At 43.2% G+C, this 19,150-nt stretch overlaps 1 protein-coding gene across 1 annotated transcript in view; it reads left to right on the top strand.

Annotated features, from left to right (window-relative positions):
- Positions 1-19,150, top strand: part of NRK (Nik related kinase) — an 87,140-nt gene that overhangs the window by 54,022 nt on the left and 13,968 nt on the right. The window contains exons 16-26 of the mRNA XM_058814211.1: positions 1,958-2,089; positions 4,306-4,373; positions 5,435-5,550; positions 7,608-7,705; positions 8,087-8,214; positions 11,821-11,914; positions 13,968-14,141; positions 14,633-14,762; positions 15,201-15,359; positions 17,021-17,164; positions 18,372-18,506. Coding sequence (XP_058670194.1) covers positions 1,958-2,089; positions 4,306-4,373; positions 5,435-5,550; positions 7,608-7,705; positions 8,087-8,214; positions 11,821-11,914; positions 13,968-14,141; positions 14,633-14,762; positions 15,201-15,359; positions 17,021-17,164; positions 18,372-18,506 — 1,378 coding nt within the window. The remainder of the gene's footprint in view (positions 1-1,957; positions 2,090-4,305; positions 4,374-5,434; positions 5,551-7,607; positions 7,706-8,086; positions 8,215-11,820; positions 11,915-13,967; positions 14,142-14,632; positions 14,763-15,200; positions 15,360-17,020; positions 17,165-18,371; positions 18,507-19,150) is intronic.

Consider the following 19,150-nt stretch of genomic DNA (forward strand, 5'->3'; position numbering starts at 1 on the left):
AAAGGCTGGAATTTAAAAAGAAATATATGTATCTTATTGAAAAAATGGCAAGGAAAAGAAAATCCTCCTATATTCTGATAATAATACACCTGCTACAAAATCTGTTTCTGTACCCACAATGAATCTCTTCAGGTGAGCACTTTGCTGCTCAAATAATTCTGGTTAACTAAAAACTGTTATTAGAAACAATCTTGTTGGACAAAAAGGTATTTTGAAAGGACATATGTTACAACTGCTGAAAAAGCTGTTTTCTCTAAAGAGAGTCAACAGAACATATTGTCCCAAAAAGACAGGAAAAGCACCTGAATAACCAAGTGAACTTCTGAGGATTGATTTTAGCAGTTGACTTTGCCATACAGGTCTGGGAGGTTGCAATGAGGTGTCTTTGACATCTTTTATCTAGTTTTGGAATTACTGTCTATCAGTATTTAGTTGACATTGAACATTGTTCCCATGGAATTCAGTCTTGTACAGTTACAGAGGGTTCATAATCCTATTATCTTCTTGAAAGCTGTGTGAAGTTCTAGTTACAGTGATTTACTTTTTAGGATGGATAAACTGGAGAATTGTATGGACTTACCTGATAAATCAATAAAATACTCATCTGAGTAATTCTTTGGGGAAAATGTACTGCAAGTGCCTCTAAAGTGCAGTAACTCAGTTGGGACACAGGAGTTTGAACTCTGACTCATTAAAAAATTGCAAACTTCATTCTTAGGCCTCCAAGTGTTGGAGGTGCTGATCTTGTTGTGTGTTTGAGGAAGAGGCACCTCCCAGAGAGCCCTGGCCCAGCATTGCATAGGAGATCAGACAAGGTGAAGCAGAGAGTGGTACAGCTTCAGGCATTCCTCTAATACTTCTGTTTCTGTAGTATCAAACTGATTCCAGCATAGCAGAATCTGCCCTGCAGACAGGCCCAGCTCAGACAGAGTTTCTGTGTGCTCTGTCTTGGTCTTGTGTCCAAGAGGATTTCTCATTTCAGGGAGGCAGTACTCTCAGCTGATACATTTAACTCTGAGTTTCTTCTTTTACATGCAGAAAAAATCAGAGAACCAAATATTGAATATTTTAGCTTGAGTTTTGCACCACTTACTTCTTGGTCCCCTTAAGTGAAGACTTTGTAAGGAAGTAACTTGATTCCTTCCCCTTCCTCTGCTGTGATTGGGGTTTTTGCTATCCTAGTGCTCTAAGTGGATGCCTTTACAGATGTTTTAAACACAGGTGGCTGCAATGGGATCACCTGGACTTGACCACCCATGAGGGTGTAATCTGAACATAATTACATTCTTTCTTGCTGCATTCTCAAGTTTGATCTTTCTTTTTTTCAAGTAATTGAAAAATTTGTTTCAGAGGAGGACCAGGGTCCCCTCATAATCACTGGAGCACTTAAAAAGTCTTTGCAGCAGGCAATTTGCCTCCACTGACTGTGAGTTGGTGGTGGCCATGCAATGAATAGCTTGGAAGTCAATATCTAAGTTAGGGGAGGTGAGTTCCAATGGTGATTAGACTATGGAAATCCTGCAGTGGAAGCATTGTCCAGGTTTGAATGAAACTTAGTGATTCCACAGCATTTTTTGCATCATCCAGGTAGTTAGTTGCCTGTGCATTGCCAGTGACCTAGTTGCTTCTCCACAGATTTAAGAAAGGTGTGTCTGTGTATATATATATATATATATATATATATATATATATATATATATACACACAGAGAATAGATGTTTTTACTATTTCTTTTTGTTGTACCTTTCACCTTGGGATATTTGTGCTAACATGCTGGAAATGAATAGCTCACTGCACAGTGAGCAAGGTGAGTAGGGCTCTATCCAGACACAATATTCCTGCTACACTTAGTAAATGTTTAATCTCCAAGGCAGAACCATTGATCTCTGTTGAGACTGCAGCCTGTTAGGTAGGCAGGGAAGTGCAATTCACCACCACGTGTTTTGTTTATTTCAAGTGTGAGAATTTCCGGGCTAGTAAGGACGTGTACCACAGCAGCTCCCTGTCAGACGTGGTGACAGCTCCACTCAGCCCTGGGCAGGATGAGGTGTTCTGGAGCATGAGCCACAGCAAAGAGCAGCCCCCAAAGGTGGGTAAAACTCGGGGTGTTTGTACTGGGGGTTGATTGCACTGCACTGTGTAGTATCCGCACTCTACACTTTGTGAAACTCTGAAAATCTCGTTCCTTGTGTATAAACTGGGTCACACTAATCTAGAAAGAAAGATGCAAATTTACAAGGAGGTTGGTGGTGTGGGTTTATGTGTATGTGTATGTCGTGGTTTGACACTGGCCAAATGCCAGGCACCCACGAAAGCCATTCACTCACCTTCTTTTGCTCTCAGCTGAGCAGAGGAGAGGGAAAAGAATTAACAAAGGGCTCATGAGCTGAGGACTGGGAGAAGACACTCTAAGGGCAAAACAGGTTCAAATTTAAAGGTATAAAGTAAATTTATTATTAACAGAGTCAGAGGAGGATAATGAGAAGTAAAATAAGCCTTTAAAACACCTTATTTCCCCTCAGCCCCTCCCTCCTTCCCATCAACAGTGCAGGGAGACAGGGTGTGGGGATTTGGTCAGTTCATCACTCGAGATCCTCTGTTTGCTCAGGGAGAAGAGTCTTTCCTCTGCTGTGCTGTGGGGTCCCTCCCACAGGTAAACATGGGAGGGATGTGGCATGGCTTACCCCTTCACAGGGTGCCATCCTCTAAGGATAGGATGCTCTAGTTTGGAAGCAAGGGCCCTGTCTCTGTCTCTAGAAGCAGGGGCCCTCTCTCTCCATTCAGGTCTCTCACTGGATCACAGCTTTCTCTGGCACCCACCCACTGTGGTGTGAGCACTTTTCCCATGGGCTGTGAGTGGATCTCTGCATCCCCTGTGGACTTCATGCATTACAGGGGAACAGTTTGTTTCACCATGCTCCTCACCATGGCCTGCAGAGAGATCTCGTGTGCGGTGCTTGGAGCACCTCCTCCCCCTCTTTTTCCATTGACCTTGGCGCCACCATGTTGTTTCCCTCACATGTTCTCACTTGCTCCTCTTCTCTGACTAGAAGTAAAACTGGTGTAAGTACCATTGCCAACAAGTTCCATCAACTCAAAGATTCCCACAGGATGCCGCAGCTGAGAGGTTGATCTTGTTCAGGTTCAGTGTCAGGTTTAGGTTTAGGTTCACCCGCCATGTTTTCACAGCTGGCCAGGCAGCCCTGCTGCCATTGTGTGGGCAATGGCGGCCCTGGCGTTGTTTGAGGCCTCTCTTGGTGAGGGCCCCGGGCAGGAGAAGCCGCTGCCGGCCCTGCCCTCCTGCCCTCAGCGGGGCTGGCTGGGGCGGCCATGCAGGCCGGGCTCGCTGCAGGCCGCACCGAGATGGCGGCGGCTGGGGCGGCACAGATCACACAGCACTGGGGCTGTGCTGGGACGGCCCTGGGAGGGGCACCTCACCAGCTCTGGGGAAAAACTGCCAGTGCTGTTTGGATTTTCTTCTTAAATATGGCATCACAGAGGGGTTACTGACATCTCTAATTGGGCCAGCAGCATGTCCATCTCCAGAGCCATCAGGATCGTCTCTGTCAGACGCGGTGGAAGCTTCCAGCAGCTCCTCACGGAAGCCACTTCTGTGTTCCCCCTGCTACCAAAAACCAGGCCATGCCAAATCAACACAGTGTATGATATCTGCACACATATAATATCTGCAGAATCTGTGATTGCAGACACACCTCTTTTGTTAGACCAGGTATTTGTAGCAGCCTGTTTGGTGAAAAGGTCTGGCTTGTTGTGGAAAAGCTTGTTAGTTTGTGTAATTGAGGTGATAGTGTGTTTCTCTTTCTAACAGAATTTCTAAGAACAAGTCCAAGACTATTTGAGCAGGAAGTCATATGCCCATGTGTGTATTTATTTTATTACTTTGCAGTTGGGGCGTGTGTGGGTGTCTCATTCCCCAGCCTGTGGTAACAACATGAGGTAATCCACCAGCTGGGGAAAGCTGCATTCAGTGACTGCAGGTGCCTTTCACTGTCTGCTTTAAATATTGACCAGGAATGATACTGACTCTGAGGAAAGGTGCAAACCTCTTTCTGTCTGCACCCCTGATAGACTGCACTGGCTGAGAGTAAACTGGAAGCACCTGCTGCTGACTTGCGGCGTCCAGTGCTGATATCATGGAATACCTCCCCACAGGTTCCACTGAACTATTGTTCATTTCTGTTTATTTTTTCATTGATACAGGATAAGCATTATCAAGGTTTATTGACTTGGTTTATTTATTAAAATATCAATAGCAACCTTGAAATGTTTGATTAAATCCTTAAGGTTCCAGAAAGGACAACCTCAAAATTTTACAGCAGGGATCAGCCTGGCCATCAGAGATGCCTTTCAAGGTAAGCTCTAAAGTGTTTTGTGCTTATTCTAAACTAAATTTACACTGTATATTTTATAGACATGCACTGTGCTTATACTGTGTTCGATGCCTAAAGTAATTTTTTAATACTGCTTTATTGTCAGTAGGAAAACTGAAGTATCTGGCAGATGATCTACCTCAGTGGCATTGGTTTCAAAGGACAGTCAGGTGTCTGGATGCTTTGGTGAGGGGGGTCTGACCCCAACTCCTTGTACAGGCACTTTTAATTACAGCTTGTGCAGCTTGTTTTGCTTGATTGCAGCTTGAACAGGGAGCTTGTAGATGTATTGTGACATTTTTGGCAGTCTGCCCTTAAGGCTGGTGTACTTTTTTCATATCCCAGGAGAAAAGACCAAGGATGTCTAGAGCTCAGCAGTAAAGGGCAGCCCCCACTGGATGTCTAATCAGGGAACAGAATGGGTTGGAGAGACTGGAAAGTGAAGTAGATTTAGCTGAAATAACAAAGTGATGTGCAGCATTTCTGATGAGTCAGAGTCAGAAACATCTTCTGAAATAATTTTCAAGTGAAATCAAGCCCTAAATGTTCCCCACTTGGGAATTACAGGAGGCAAAGCAGAAAAGAAATTTATAAATAATTGTCAGTGTTACAAATGAGTGACTTCTGGGACTGGTTTTCTGGTTGAGCCACTGGCTTGGCAGTTTATTTTACTGTCCAATGCATTTCTTTCTCCACTGATAAGTGACTGCTGATGTATATTCTAGGAAGGTAGTAGAGCAATTCTCTTGAGTTGTCAAGCCATGAGATTTTGGAATCAGGACTGACATTTGACTCTGAAGATTCCAAGGGAGATGTAATGTAGGATATTTAGTAATGACTTGGAAATCTCTAGTCTCCCAGGATGACTGCCCAGAGGAAACTGTCCCCTCCATCATCTCCTCTCACTCCTGGGTGGCCCTGCTTGGAGCAGCAATGAAGTTTAGTTATCCAGAATATGACCTTGTACTGTAACAGCAGGAGCTCTGTTCCAGTCTCTGTTCTAGCACACGAGAGTCTCATCTGCTTTTTGTCTTTCTGCTCAGTAACACTCATCAGTCATCCCCTGGGGGACATGCTCTGAAGCTGAACAGTAGCAGCAGCACTCCTGGCACCAAGCAGTGGGAGATGGGATCTCATCAGAGCAGCTGGTCAACCTCAGGTGATTCCTAAGTCAAAAATCCGTCAGTTAGAATGTGCTAAACTCCTGTCACATGAAATGGTCGTCTGCAGGATGTCAAGTTCTGCATTGCAAACGGGATATGTCCTTTTAATCACATCCTCTGGTGAGAGGCTTTTGAAAGCCCTCTGGATTTTATGGTCCCATGTCCCTAAAATATATTTACTTCCTCTTTTGAGTTAGAAAAGTGACTGTGAATATATTTTCATATGGAAAATTTGAATTGCGTCAATTAAGAATTGGAAAAAATAATTTCTGTTGCAGTTAGTGACACAATTGAAACTCAGCAGAGCCAACATTCCAGAAATACAGATGTAATTCAATACTGATACTCACTCATTGGCAAATTCTGCTCTTTGCACTGCCCACTGATAAGATGATACACTTAAGCAGTTGATGTACACTAATATTTCTGCACTCTAATAATATACTGGCAAAAGGAACATAAAGCATAAATCTCTCTCTACAGCACATTATGAAATATTTCTCCAGTATTCTTTTATGTGCAGAAAGATAGTGGAATTGAAAAAAAAAGGGCATTAGAAGTTAAAAGGAAGATAAAACCATCTGATTTAGGCAAAGTACAGCTTAGTAATCTCCTTTGCTGTCGGGAAGTGGTGTAGGAATGCAGCAGCTTGCTCATGGTTGTGGAGTGTTTTGCAGTACAGATTCTGGTTGCTGAGGTTCTGGCAGATGGGGATGTGGAGAAATGGACAGCTTTTTTTCTCTCTTGCTACTCCCATGGATGTTTGCTGTGGGTCAGCTGCAGGGCAGTTCTTGTGCAGCCCCTCACAGAGCTCTGGTGTGTCACAAGGCCATGCATCCAGGTTGGCCACTAAAGACTGGGAACATGGGGAATCCACGTCAAAGCAGGGTGGATGCAAAAAATGTTCTGAAACCACCCCAGTGATCTTATGAGGTCATTTATTTTTATATTGAGGTTTACATTGTTAATTTAAAAGCCCTTGATAACGGAGAACAAATTGCTTATTTATTACTCTTACACAATCAAGCCAGCTTTGCTTTTACCAGCTACACAGAATAGGAAGCTTTTCTTCAAGAGAAATCCAAATCACATTTTAAATTGCTTGGGTTTTGTTTCTTTTTGCTCTTATGTCATTTTGTGTTTGAATAACAGAGTTGAACAACATGCAACAGCCCAGCTCAACTTTGCAGAGTCCATGTGATGTGTAACTCCTATGCTATTTTGGCATGGAGAAACAAAAATCTCACCAGAAATGGAAAGAATAGAAAACCTCCCTTGTGGTTTAAACTGTCTCCTTGAGTTCTTAAGTGTCATTAAATTACAGCTTGTTCTGGCATATGGCATTTCAGATGGAGTTTGTTGCTTTCCCAAACCCACAGGGATAATGAATTGGAGGAAAGGGCTATAAATACTTTAAAGCTAATAGTTCTGCTGAGTTGCTTAGTTGCTTATTGACCAGTAAGGAATTGTGAGTTTTGAAAGCTTTGCAAAATGGATGAAGACATGAAACCATTGTGACAAAACTAAATTACCAAATGTGAATCCTAATTTGTGTGAGCTTGAATTCTCCCCCCTTAACTCACAGGGAGTCCTGTTGGTAACAGTGGGGTAGTCATGGGAGAAGCTGCTGAAAATGGCAAGTGTTGAGCTGGCCAGTGTGTCCCAGGGCAGGATGAGGGGACAGTGGCTTGTATGCAGAGCATCCCTTGAAGGCTTGAAGGAAGGTATTAGGATGCCCTCACCTTTTCCCTTGCTCCCTTTCCATGGAGCTCTTGCTGATGTGCAATGGGAGTGTGTTACCAAGGGTTTGGTTTGCTTGTCTTACTCTTGCTGCATGAAAGTGCACCGGTATCAATTTATGTATGTAATATTGCAGCTTCTAGAACCACTGGGAAACAAGCAATGAGATTTTCCTTTGCAACAAAGAGAAAAGAGAAGTTTATCAGCAGAGACTGGTATCTTCTTTGGGTCCTAGCTATGTGTGCTTGTCTTGCTCTCTCACCTGCTGTATGTACACTTAAAAAAAGAAACTTTTGTGGTTTTTTACCCCCAGGGAATCCAGGACTGGCCAAGGCAGAGAATGTTTTGTCCCAGAACCACATGCAGCTGCATCAGAAGCCTGAAAAAGTTTCTCATCCAGGCCAGATTGCAGTAGGTTCTTTTAAATCCACTGATACTTTTGATTTGTCCATCGTTTTCACTGAGAGGTCTGTCTGTGCAGACAGCTCTGTTTTGGTGCGTGAATTTGTTGTCACTCATGAGTCAGCCTGAGGGGTGTGTGAGGCTGGCTCAGGCTCAGTGCTCTCAGTCCAGGTCTGACTTTTGTCCAGCTCAGGTCCTCAGCAGAGTGTCCAGTTTTGGCTCAAGTCACTTTCCTGTGTGAGTGCCCACCTGTATGGACCAACAGAACCAGATCAGCTTCCTAGTAAAGCTTTTTTTGGGGTGGAAGTGAATAACTGTGTATGCTGGGACAGTAAAATACAGCAGGTGCTGTTTAACAGTGGGTTCTTCAGCTGAGTTTTCTTTGCTCAGAGTCCAGGCCCCTTTGCCAAGGTGAAGGACAGTGCCAACTCCTTGTTAAAAGCAGCAGACTATTCCTCCTCAAGTGATGAAGGCAGCAGCAGCAGCAGCAGTGAGGAAGATGACACAAATCACACAAGGTTGGCTTGATTGTTATTATTATTATTATTAATAATGTTATTCTCGTTATACAATTCTAAATACTTAGGAAAAGCTGGCATGCCTAAATACTCTCTCTCCTTTGAAGTTGCTATCACTCATTTGTGTCAGTTGTAATTAAGCAATTTATTTGCATTTTAATGAACTCCTGGGGGTAAATGTTTGCTCCATCAGATGTGTACAGGGTAATAATATACTTGATGACTTACTGCCCTGGGACAATGAGGAAATGTCTTGTTTTAACTGGATATACTGGGTAGTGCTTTTATAGGGATTAGTTCACATTGATCTACATTTTGATGGAATTTTTGAAAGAAAAAAGGAAAGGGAAACAAAACTGTAAAAACTGTATGCCTTCATGACAAATACAGGTTATACTGGAGAAAACAAGGCAAACATGACCCTTGAGATCACACAGTCTCTTCACTCTGGGAGAAATAATTGCCACTGGAAAGTTGATTTCTTCACCAGGGCTGTTCATGAAAAGGAGAGATGGTTTTGTAAAATGTGCTGTATTTTTAATACTGACATTCTGTATCTGCTGTGCTTTTCAGCTGATGCTGTGGCTTGTCCTACAGCTGATCGCACCTGAACTGTGTCTCTGTAGCTTTCCAGTTTATCTTGCTGGTTTTGTGACTGACATCTTGTGTTGTTCTACCTGCCATGTAAAATGTGTATTCTACTGACAAATAGTGGAGCAGGAATAGCTTGCTACTCCAAGAGAAGGGAGTCAGGGGGTCAGGAACAGCAAACACAAACATTTTTTAGCATTGGTGAATGAAACTTCTGATTTTCTTGCAAAGGGACTCCAGTTAAATTCAGCTTTTAGGATTTATTTTGAAGTGTATCCCAGGGCCACAGAGCTCTCTGGGATGGGGCTCTTGCTCTTCTGACAGAATTACAGATGCAGTTTTGTCAGGTGTCAGGCAGAGATGCCCAGATTTGGAGCATTGTTGGCAGGTTATTGTGTTGGGCTGGTACCACTCATTTCCCCTCTGCTGTTCTGAAGAGGTAGAATTTTTGTGCCTACATATGCTGCTTATTTGCATTTCTGAAGTTCATTTTCAAGGCTGAGATGAGGAAAAAGATAGTTAAAAATCTTGTAGCTTATTCAGTGCACCTGAAAGAGCTGACTTTCACTGTAATGCCTTTGTTTTCCTACTGATCCTCTTCTAAACCACCTTATTCTGATCTGTAAAAAGTTTTATTCACTCTAGGTCGTAGAATTCATCCTAGACCTCAGAAAGACTCTACATAAAAATATGGATTTGCCCTGTAGCAATGACTTTGCTGTGTAAGTGTCAGATTGCTGTGATCCTTGCATGCTGTATGATTTGAAGGAGTGATATCACTGCCTTTGGAACTCTGCATTTGTTATTTGCATCTCCTCTGTGTCTGAGATCCACCTATCCTCTGAAGAGGTGCAGTTAGGATGCTCCTTGTCACATTTACCTTCCTGTGCACACAGCCACTGCAAGAGCCCCTGTAAAACCATAGGTGTAATCTTGATATTAACAAAGTCCCTTCACCTTGGCTGAACATCATTTGTATTAAAAGATTCTTCAGGAAGTATATCCTGATTGCTGCCAAGTAAATAGCAAATAGGATAGTGATCTGATTGAAAGGGCAGCCAGTGTTGAAACTGCATATTCTGGCTGAACTGAAGGGTTTGGGGGTATTTTTCTCTCTAAAGCATGTAGGATCTGAAGCCCCTTGCACTCTGGACTGTTTCTGTGGGGGCTCTGGCTGAAGCACCTTGGGCCAAGTTTTAGTGGGCTGCTGAAACCAACCTGTGATTTCCTGTTCTTGCCTGGGCTGAGGCACAGCACCTGATGTCCACACTCCAGCTTTCCTGGAGGTGCCCAGTAGGACTACACCTGGGCCATCTGCAAGAGAAGGAGTTTCCTATGTTCTTGGATGAATCCTGGTAACCACCCTGAGAAGGCTCCTTTCTGAGCATGCTGGACTAAGGGCTGCTGTGTTTCACCAGTAAAGCAACTTCTGGTCTTGTTTTTCTTTATAGGTAGATGAGCCAGAATTCTTCCTCACACACTCCAGTTTTTTGGTTTTGAGGAAAGAGTGTCAGTTTATAGGATCCAGTGTCTTACCTCCTTGTTTAGCACATCTATTCCACTGATATTAATTTCTCCTACTTTATGGAGTGCTTCCTCCTCCAGTGCCTGCAGTATGCCCCTAAAACACTGAGTATCCTGGGACTCATTTGTATAGTTCAGTTTCCTCTCTTTGCTCTTTGATTGCTGTTTCCTACCAGCATTTGGACAATGTGGATGCAGGTGTGTGCTTCCTAGGAATTACTGTCTCCCTCTCCTAAGTTGGAGGTTGACATTATGTAAGATCAGCTGCTGTTTGCTTCCCTAATAAGAACAGGTCCTGGCATTCACCATTGATTCTAATCCACATCTTGTCATTCCTTCTAAGTTTAGTATGCAAATATTTACCCACTCACATAGAATGGGGAGAGAATCCAAAATGAAAAAATAAACAACAAAAAATCCCACAAAAACTTCTACTCCTACACACCCATCTTAAATCAGTAGATTTCTCACCAAGCCTTCTTTGTTATCACATGGGGCATCATTTAAAAGAAAAAAAATACATTCAGTGCAGTTGGCACACAGTACTGCAGAACCCTTCACACTGGCTGAATCCAAACAGTTTTATAATTACTGGAAAGGAGGCAAAAATGTAATAGGCTTAAATGGATTGCAGTAAAAAAGATATGAGTATAAATAAATAAATGGGATAAATAAATCATTTGAGGTGGAAGTGTGCAGAAATGGGGCCAAGACATGTTTGAAGCAGTTCCACTTGGGTGAAAAAGTTTAAAATGCAAAGATACCTCAGGCAGTGCAGGAAGCAGTGATGTACTGGGAATTCACAACAGACACTTGCCTTGTTCTCACTCTTGCTTTTGCTATCAGCTTTTGATCACTGTTGAGGACAGGATGCTGGGCTAGGGGGACTCTTGGCCCCAGCCAGTCCAGCAGCTCTTGCTTTTTTCTGTCTCTCTGTGCACTGGGCAGCACTTTCTGTGTTTCCTTTTAAGGTGAGGAGGTCCATGTTTCAGGGACTGATTCACAGGATGAAATTCCAGTGTAGCCTGTCCCAGCAGGCACTGGCAGAGAGGTCCCTGACAGTAGCACATGGCAGAGCAGCTGCTGCTCTCTGTGGAGAGCAGGGTGGCTCATAATTACACCCCACAGGGGAATGTGTGACAGGAGACAGAAGTTTTGAAGTAGGCACTTCCCAAATGACAGCTTGAGGGACTTGCCTGAGCTATGCAGTGTCTGAAAGATGATGAATGAAGTGCAGGGAGATGAAGGGATGCTCTCTGTCAAGGTGGGGAAAGCTTCCTGCTGTGTGTGAGTGGTCCTCAGGCACAAGCCCATTCAGGCAGATCCACGGACTAATCAGCTTGCTTTTGTACAAGAACCTTTGAGTGTAACTATTGAATGTTAATTATGTTCACTTTTGAACATGGTTAGGTGTAGTTTTTTTTTTCCTTTTTTTTTTCCTTTTTTCCCCCCCTGAAGTAGTTCTGTTCATTAATTGGAGTTTGTTACCAGGCAACTGCTAAGCGGCAGAATTGCAGATTTCTCAAGGACGAGGATACCAGATGGAATTGAACTGAAACCCCAAAGCACCGTGGCAGAACAGAAGGTAATTTGGCCATTTGTAAGGGGGTGGGTACAGTGAGGGGGAGTCAGGTCATTAATGTGCATGATAAATGCCATATCCATTACTTCTTGGGAGCATTCTCACTCTGAAGTCCTGCTCAGTCATTGCAAATTATAGCTATAAGCCTTGAAAAAAAAAATGTAGTTTCAGGTTTTGTGCTTCCTGTAGAAATGCTTACATTTAGGTACAGAATTGCAGTTCTTCATTTGTCCTTCTTATTGACCTGTAGTAGTTTCTGATGTCAAGGTATTTTGTGAAGGCACTGGGCAAAAAGCACTGTTATTATTATTGGTGTGCATTGTTGCTACTTTTAAAAAATCTTGACTTCTTTTTATTCCAGTTTAAAGTGAACTACCTCCTACTGCTTAAAATGTTACCAGAGCAGGGGAAAACCACTTTATCTCTCCCAACTGGCTTAGCAAAAATTCTTGTGTTCTCATATGTCATGTTGTGGTTCCTTCCAGCTGTAGTTTCTAGTAGAGGCTTCCAGTCATGTGGATTTTCCCCTGTGATAAATATCAGCGCAGAAAAGATGAAGAGAGACAAAGCAGAACAATGTTCTTTGTGGTTGAAAACAAGAAAAAAATTACAGTAATAAGACTTGTACTTGGTGTCAAGGTTCTTTTTAGATATTACTGAGTGTATTCTTGCTTCACAGATAGGGAAAATAAATCACTGTGAAACTGGTGATTTCTCCAGACCTGTGGCAGGGTAGAAAGAAAAAGGAGTTTTCTTTACCTCTGGTGTCTCTAAGCTTCAGACCAGAGTGGTGACCCTCCTGCCTGGGGAGGGAGTTCCACTTGGCCTTTGTCCCACCATCTTCAAGGAGAAAGGACTCTGCTTTGGAGAGAGAAGTATAAATTTGGCATAAATCAATATTTCTCTTGTGACAAAGCCAGCCCAGTGTTTCCACTTTCTCCTGATACCCAGGCTGCTTGAGGGAGGGGAGAACGTTGGGGTCTTTGAGGCCCACCCTGAGGATGAGGGAAGATGATAAAGAGTTGAGGTTATGTGTTTTAGTGGATTTGGAGGAAAGAGTGTGGGAGGGAGAACAGGGAGAACAGGCAGATGGCTGACACCTCATAAATTTCTCTGCTGCCTTCTAGTCTTTTCCCCCCTTCTCATGGAGTTTCCCATCCCTTCCTCTGAGCTCTTTTTCACCCACCAGCTACAGCCACCATGAGTCTCCACATCGTCTCCAGCATTGCTTTCCTTGTCCCATCAGCCTGAGCAGCTTTGAAGTGGTTAGGGTGTACCAAACTGCCCCAGTGTTTCAGATGGGGATTTGGTTTGGTTTTGTTCAGTTGAATGTGACTGAAAACGGAACTAAAAACCCCATACTGGCTTGGTTCCTCAATCTCAAGTACTGACTTGCATATTTTGGTTTCAGTTTTTACATCTAAATTAAAGCATAAAATGTATTCCCAGAAACCCACCTCTGACTCCATAGACAGTGCTGTCAGGGAAAGAGTTTGTGTGGTAGCTCACAAAGTTCACAAGTATTTCCATGGCATGCTGTAAGGCAGTCTGCAGGACCAAATGTCACTGGACTGCAAATGCTAATGCTGGGTCCTACTAAATGTCCTCTTTCTGGAGTAAGGTTTCCTAATTCAGTAAATGGAAAGTGGCAATGAAATTAATGGTGCAGGGCTTCAAACTAAATGCAGTCCAGAGCACAGTGCCTTCTTCTGTCTGCAGTATGCCAAGGTCAAGTCTGAAACTCATTAGCAAATCATTTGACTTGGTATCTCTGAGGCTGAAGTTCCTTCTTTTTCTGTGCTTGAGGTATTGTAGATGAAGAATATTTGTGGAGTTCTTCAGGAGTAAACCCCAGATTTGTCATCTTGGATGTTTGCCATACACTTTGGTGTTTAATTTTTGGTTTTCATCTTGCCATAGGTTTTGTCTTTAAATGATGCATCAAGGGAGAGCACTCCTCTCCATGTTCTCATTATTTATCATCCCAATTAACTGGAGTTGCAGAGTGCATTGGAAATAAACTAAATGTGGTGTTTATCTGTATGTTCTCATGCAGGATCAGATTTTAGGGAAACAAATTCCAAACACTCAAGAAGGCCTTTGGAGCATAAACAACCAGAACTATCTCCTGCCAGATCTCCTCCAGCAAAGCCAAATTACAGACTCCTCTGTGAACCCGCCACAAGTGCCACTGACTTGCCAGGAACCTCAGAACAAACCTCTGACTAAGGTAAGAGATAAATTACAGATTGCCTGGATTGAGCTCCAGCCTTTTTAAGTTCCTCTATCCTGTCTCTTTTTACAATGAGTTTTTTCAGTACATCCCTTCTTTCTTTTAAAAGTTTTATCTGGGAGGAAGATAAGAAATCTTGAGCTGCCTTACAGATTTCATTGTTCCACTTATTTTCCCCCATCTCCTTCTCTGCTCTCTTTCTTTCCTTGCTTTGATTTTTCTCCCCTTTTGCACAAGCTAGAGGACTCACACCTTCTGCTCCTTGCTGTGGCAGCATTCTGGTGTGCCTCTGCTCATTGTCCCTGGCTTTCTCCCACCCAAGCATCATGTGAGGGAGCACAGGCAGCCCCAGAGGGCTCTGACACTGCTGTGAGCGTGGGCCTGTGGGGAGAGGGGTCACTTGAGACAGGTAACAGCTCTGTCAGAGCAGCACAGAGTGTGTGCCCTGAGCACTGCCCACCTGAGGCAGCTCCTGTTTCTCATTGCAGAGCCCATGTGCTGAAAGCCCACCTGCCAAGAGCAGCACATCCTCCACAACATCCTTCACATCATTCATAGATCCGAGACTGCTGCCAATCACCCCTCCCACCAGTCCTGTAGGACCTTCCTGTAGTTCTCGTGAGTATGCTTTGCCTTTGCATTAAAATGTAAAATGTTCCTCCTGGCTTTTTTGGGGGTTTTTTTGTTGGTTTTTTTGTTTGTTTTTTGGGGTTTGATTTTTTTTTTTTTTTTTGGCAAGGGCTTATTGCTTAGAAATAAAAACTCTGAGTAGTCTTCTGAAACTGGAACTTCACATTACTGTGAATTTTCATTGTACTGCTTCAGCCCTTCTTTCAGATGTGGTTTGCTGTGCTCTGCTGCTGTGTTACCACCATGCTTTCTCAGGAATGCCTGAAGAATTTTCCAGATTTTTTTTTTTTTTTTTGCTATACAAAGCTCTCAGGGTGTTCTCTCAGCCCTCTGGAGTTTCTTTTGTTCTACCATGAACAAGGTGGCTCAGATATGAGCTGTAACCAAACACTCACATTTTCCACAATTGTGTGTCTTTCATTCCAGCATCTAGTGCCAAACCTGAGCCTGTCAGGAGGGAAAATGCAAGGAAAGGCTCCGTTGTCAATGTCAATCCCACCAATATCCGCCCACAAAGTGACAGCCCAGAAATCCGTAAATACAAGAAGAAATTCAACTCCGAGGTCCTGTGTGCTGCTCTGTGGGGTAAGCTGGAGTCCTTGGGCAGATGTGTGGAGGGAAGGCACAGCAGGAGTGGCTGGCAGTGTCTGCTGGGCAGATTTCACAGTTGCACTGCTGCTCTCCTGGCAGAGAGTGCTGGAGTGGATCCCTGAGCTGATAGCTGTGTCACTTACATGGTCCTGCCTTCCCAGGGGTGAGGTGCCAAACACATGAAATACAGCTGCAAAGGATTTTGTGCATCAGAATGAGAAAATGTTTTGATCAAGCACCAAGTTTCTCCCAGGAAACCATGCTCTTGGGAGAGCCAAAAGTTGCAAATGCTTCAGCAGTTTTTGTGGCTCATGAGACTCATTTGAGCTGCACATGGGTACAGCTGATCACAGAGCCTTGACCCAGGGGAAATAATCCAAACATGAAGCCTTTTGCTTTCACGTGTGTTAGGTATTCCAAGGATCCAAAGGAGGTCAGGTCTTACCAAAGGCTTGTCTTGCTTAGTTCCTGCTGTCACTGCTTATTCTATTATTATGGAACATCACTGAACCATTGTTTAAACTTACATGCTTTTTACAGGGTCAGCTTCACATGGTGTAAAACCAAGATACAGGATCAGGTCACTCTCAGCAGCTGTTGACCTTGTCCCAGTCATGCATTACCCAAACTCTTGAGTTGTTTAAACTATCTTTCTGCTTCAAAAGAACAGATGTATTCTATGGGACCCACCCAGCCTTTTTCTCCTCGCTTTCTGAGCCTGGAATGGCAAGTGAATGAAGTAGATGGAATCTTATCCAAAGCAAATGTAGATTTCCAGTTTATAGCTTCACAGATTTTGCATAATGTGGGTTTGTAGGAATCCAAAATTTTAAATTAAGAATAGAGCTGTGTGGTAAGGTGTGTAATTAAATGTGCACTGAGGCTGAAGAGTACCAGGTACTTGTCAGAGTGGAGGAGGATGCTTGTTACAGCAGGATACCTTATGTTGTGTCTTTAGAATCTGCTGATTAGAAACATAGATGTCTTTCCAGCTAAACACAATTTCTGACATTCTCTGATGTCACTAACCCAATAGAGCCTTGTCTTCCTTAGCAGCAGTTGGATTTCAGATGGATTCACTCCTTAATTTGGCATTTGAAAGCATTTTACAAACCAGAGACTGTTTTCAAATAGACCCTGCGTGTCCTTGTAACACAGTGCTTCTTCCCACAAGTTTGGTGTCCCCATTATTTGAATGTTGTATTTGGAAAAAGAGAGTTTGGGGGGAATTTTTTGGTTATTTTTATTTTTATTTTTGTTGTCGTCAATAGGGACCCTTGGAACACTTAGTTGGGTCTCCTGTGTCACTAGTGTAATGGTGCTGAACTGGGATTTTTTCATTGGTCACAGGTACTTTCCAAGGTCACTTGAGAAGTTCACATTCACAGAATATTTTCCTTTTTGTTTAAATCAACATTGACTTCAGCAGAGCTACTAATCCTTCAAGTTCCATAGGTATACAGCTGTTCTGCTGAGTAAAAATTCTAATAGTGAGATCCTTTTTCTTCTGGGAAGTCATCCACAGAGCAACAGGGAAATTATCAGGTTCCATTAAGTGAGATTAAATAAAAATTGGTTCTCAAAACAATGAATACTCAGTGACCTCTGAATCATTAGGTGACTTATGCAGTATTTTTTTTTTCACATATCGACAGGGGTAAATTTATTGGTGGGAACAGAGAATGGATTGTGGCTGCTGGACAGAAGTGGGCAAGGAAGAGTTTATACGCTGATTACGAGGAGACGGTTCCAGCAAATGGATGTTCTGGAAGGACTCAATGTGCTAATTACTATATCAGGTTGGTTCAGTGGCTAAAAGTATCTGACCCACGTTGGGGTTAGAGGCAATTAAAAAGAAGAATTAGGTTATAAACTAGGTTGGGGAATTTCCTCTTTCAGAAAATCACAGGACAGTTATTCTTGTTAATAGGAAAACTCTGCTGAATTTTTAACATTTATACTCCCATTCCAGAGAGGCTTTGGGACAATTCATTGCCTGGTTAATGTGTAAAATGGTTTGTGGGAAGTACAGAGTGTTTCATATTCCTTAAATGGGCTGATTCTCTGCAAGCTGTAGTTTGTCACTTTTCTGGTTTCTGTGATGGGTGAGCATCCATCTAAGTGCAGTTCTATTAACTTTATCATGATATAACCTCATCCTGTGTTCAACAAGAGGTATGAGCAGTAACATGAGAGGGATCTGTATTGTGTAAGCATCAATAACATTAAGTGGAGGTTTTCAACTTCTGCTGGGAAACAGTTTGGACTCTGGCCTTATTCCCCATGGCTGAGTGGCCTCAAAGGATGCACAATACATACCAAGGTCAGAGGTGTGGGTCCAACAGGGAGTAGCAGCTTGTCTCCAATCCAGACTCATCATGGTGGGCAGTGCCAACAGCTGATTGTCCCATACTGCCTGGTCCTGTTGTTGCTGGGACATGACATAGTCCTTCTCTTCAGAGTAATCTGTGGTCCCAGGGTGCTGTTGACCATAGGCTGCTTGTGAACTAATACAGCAAAAAGAGTGATTGAGATGAAGGATGACAAAATAATTCTCAAGTGTAAAGGCATCCAGATGTGAAATAGCTACTTTGAATGAAGATGGACAGTTAATTGGAACTACATCAATAGCTTATTCAAAGTGGCCATTGCAGGACATGCCTGTGTTCCAGGATAAACAGTTAGTGTGATGGTTTCTGATAACACTTGTGTCTGTAGAAAACTGTTCTTTGGCCTGAGGGAGGAATTTTAGTCAGGTGTGAAAATCTTGCATGAAGTTTGAGTCACAAGGGAAGTGCACATGTGCCCAGTGCCACAGAATTGGTCCTGTGCCAGTTCCCCCTGTGTGTCCCCATCATTCCTTTCATGCCCTTGCTATGTTCTCTCACCTTGGCAAGGCACAAGGACCCACTGTACTCAAGGTCACAAAACTCTAGCTTTTTGTAAGTGGGGGAGAGTTTCTACTTCAGGGAGTTAAAGTGTTCTGTCTCTTCTTGCAAATCCCAGGGAAGAAGAATAAGTTGAGGGTCTATTACTTGTCATGGTTGAGAAACAAAATTTTGCGCAACGATCCCGAGGTGGAGAAGCGGCAAGGCTGGGTGTCTGTGGGTGACCTGGAAGGCTGTGTGCACTACAAAGTCGGTAAGGATTTCCTGGTTTTCCTTAGAGATGCTTAATCATCCTTCTTTTGCATCTTGTGACAGCAGCGTTCTTCAGCTTTGTTTCAGGACTGTATTGGGTGAATATCTCATGAGTTCTTTCAAGACTCCCTCTTGTACATGGCAGGTGCCTTGCTCCCTGTCATTTCAGCAGCATCTCTTCTTGCAGCAGTTACCAGATGATGTTATGGCTGTTCCCTGTAATGGCTGGAAGGAGGGAGTGCCAGCCATGGTCTGTGCTCAGTCAGTGGTTCTGTTTTTCTGTAGTTACTTAGGATTTTAATTGAACTGATGTTTTCCCCCTCCTCATCTTCCCACTTGGCCCTGGGTAACTGCTAAGAAGTTGGACCTAGTTCAAGTACTAGTGAATCATATTTGTAGGATGACCTTATGTAGATCAGCTCATCCCTTTCTCTCATGAAAGACCCAAATATACCTTTGTTTAAACACCCTGGAACTGGTACCATCTTACTTTTCTTGGGCTCTCAGGCAGCTTTTTTCAAGGTTAATGTGAGGATTGTGATAATTTCTGTCATTTAACTGTGGGGGTGGATATATGGCACGTTTTGCTTTGGTGAAGGATGGTGTGAAAGTGGCACTTCCTCCGAAGTCAAAGCTATGATACAG

The sequence above is a fragment of the Ammospiza caudacuta genome, chromosome 14 (assembly GCF_027887145.1).
Source record: "Ammospiza caudacuta isolate bAmmCau1 chromosome 14, bAmmCau1.pri, whole genome shotgun sequence".
Classification (NCBI taxonomy): domain Eukaryota; kingdom Metazoa; phylum Chordata; class Aves; order Passeriformes; family Passerellidae; genus Ammospiza; species Ammospiza caudacuta.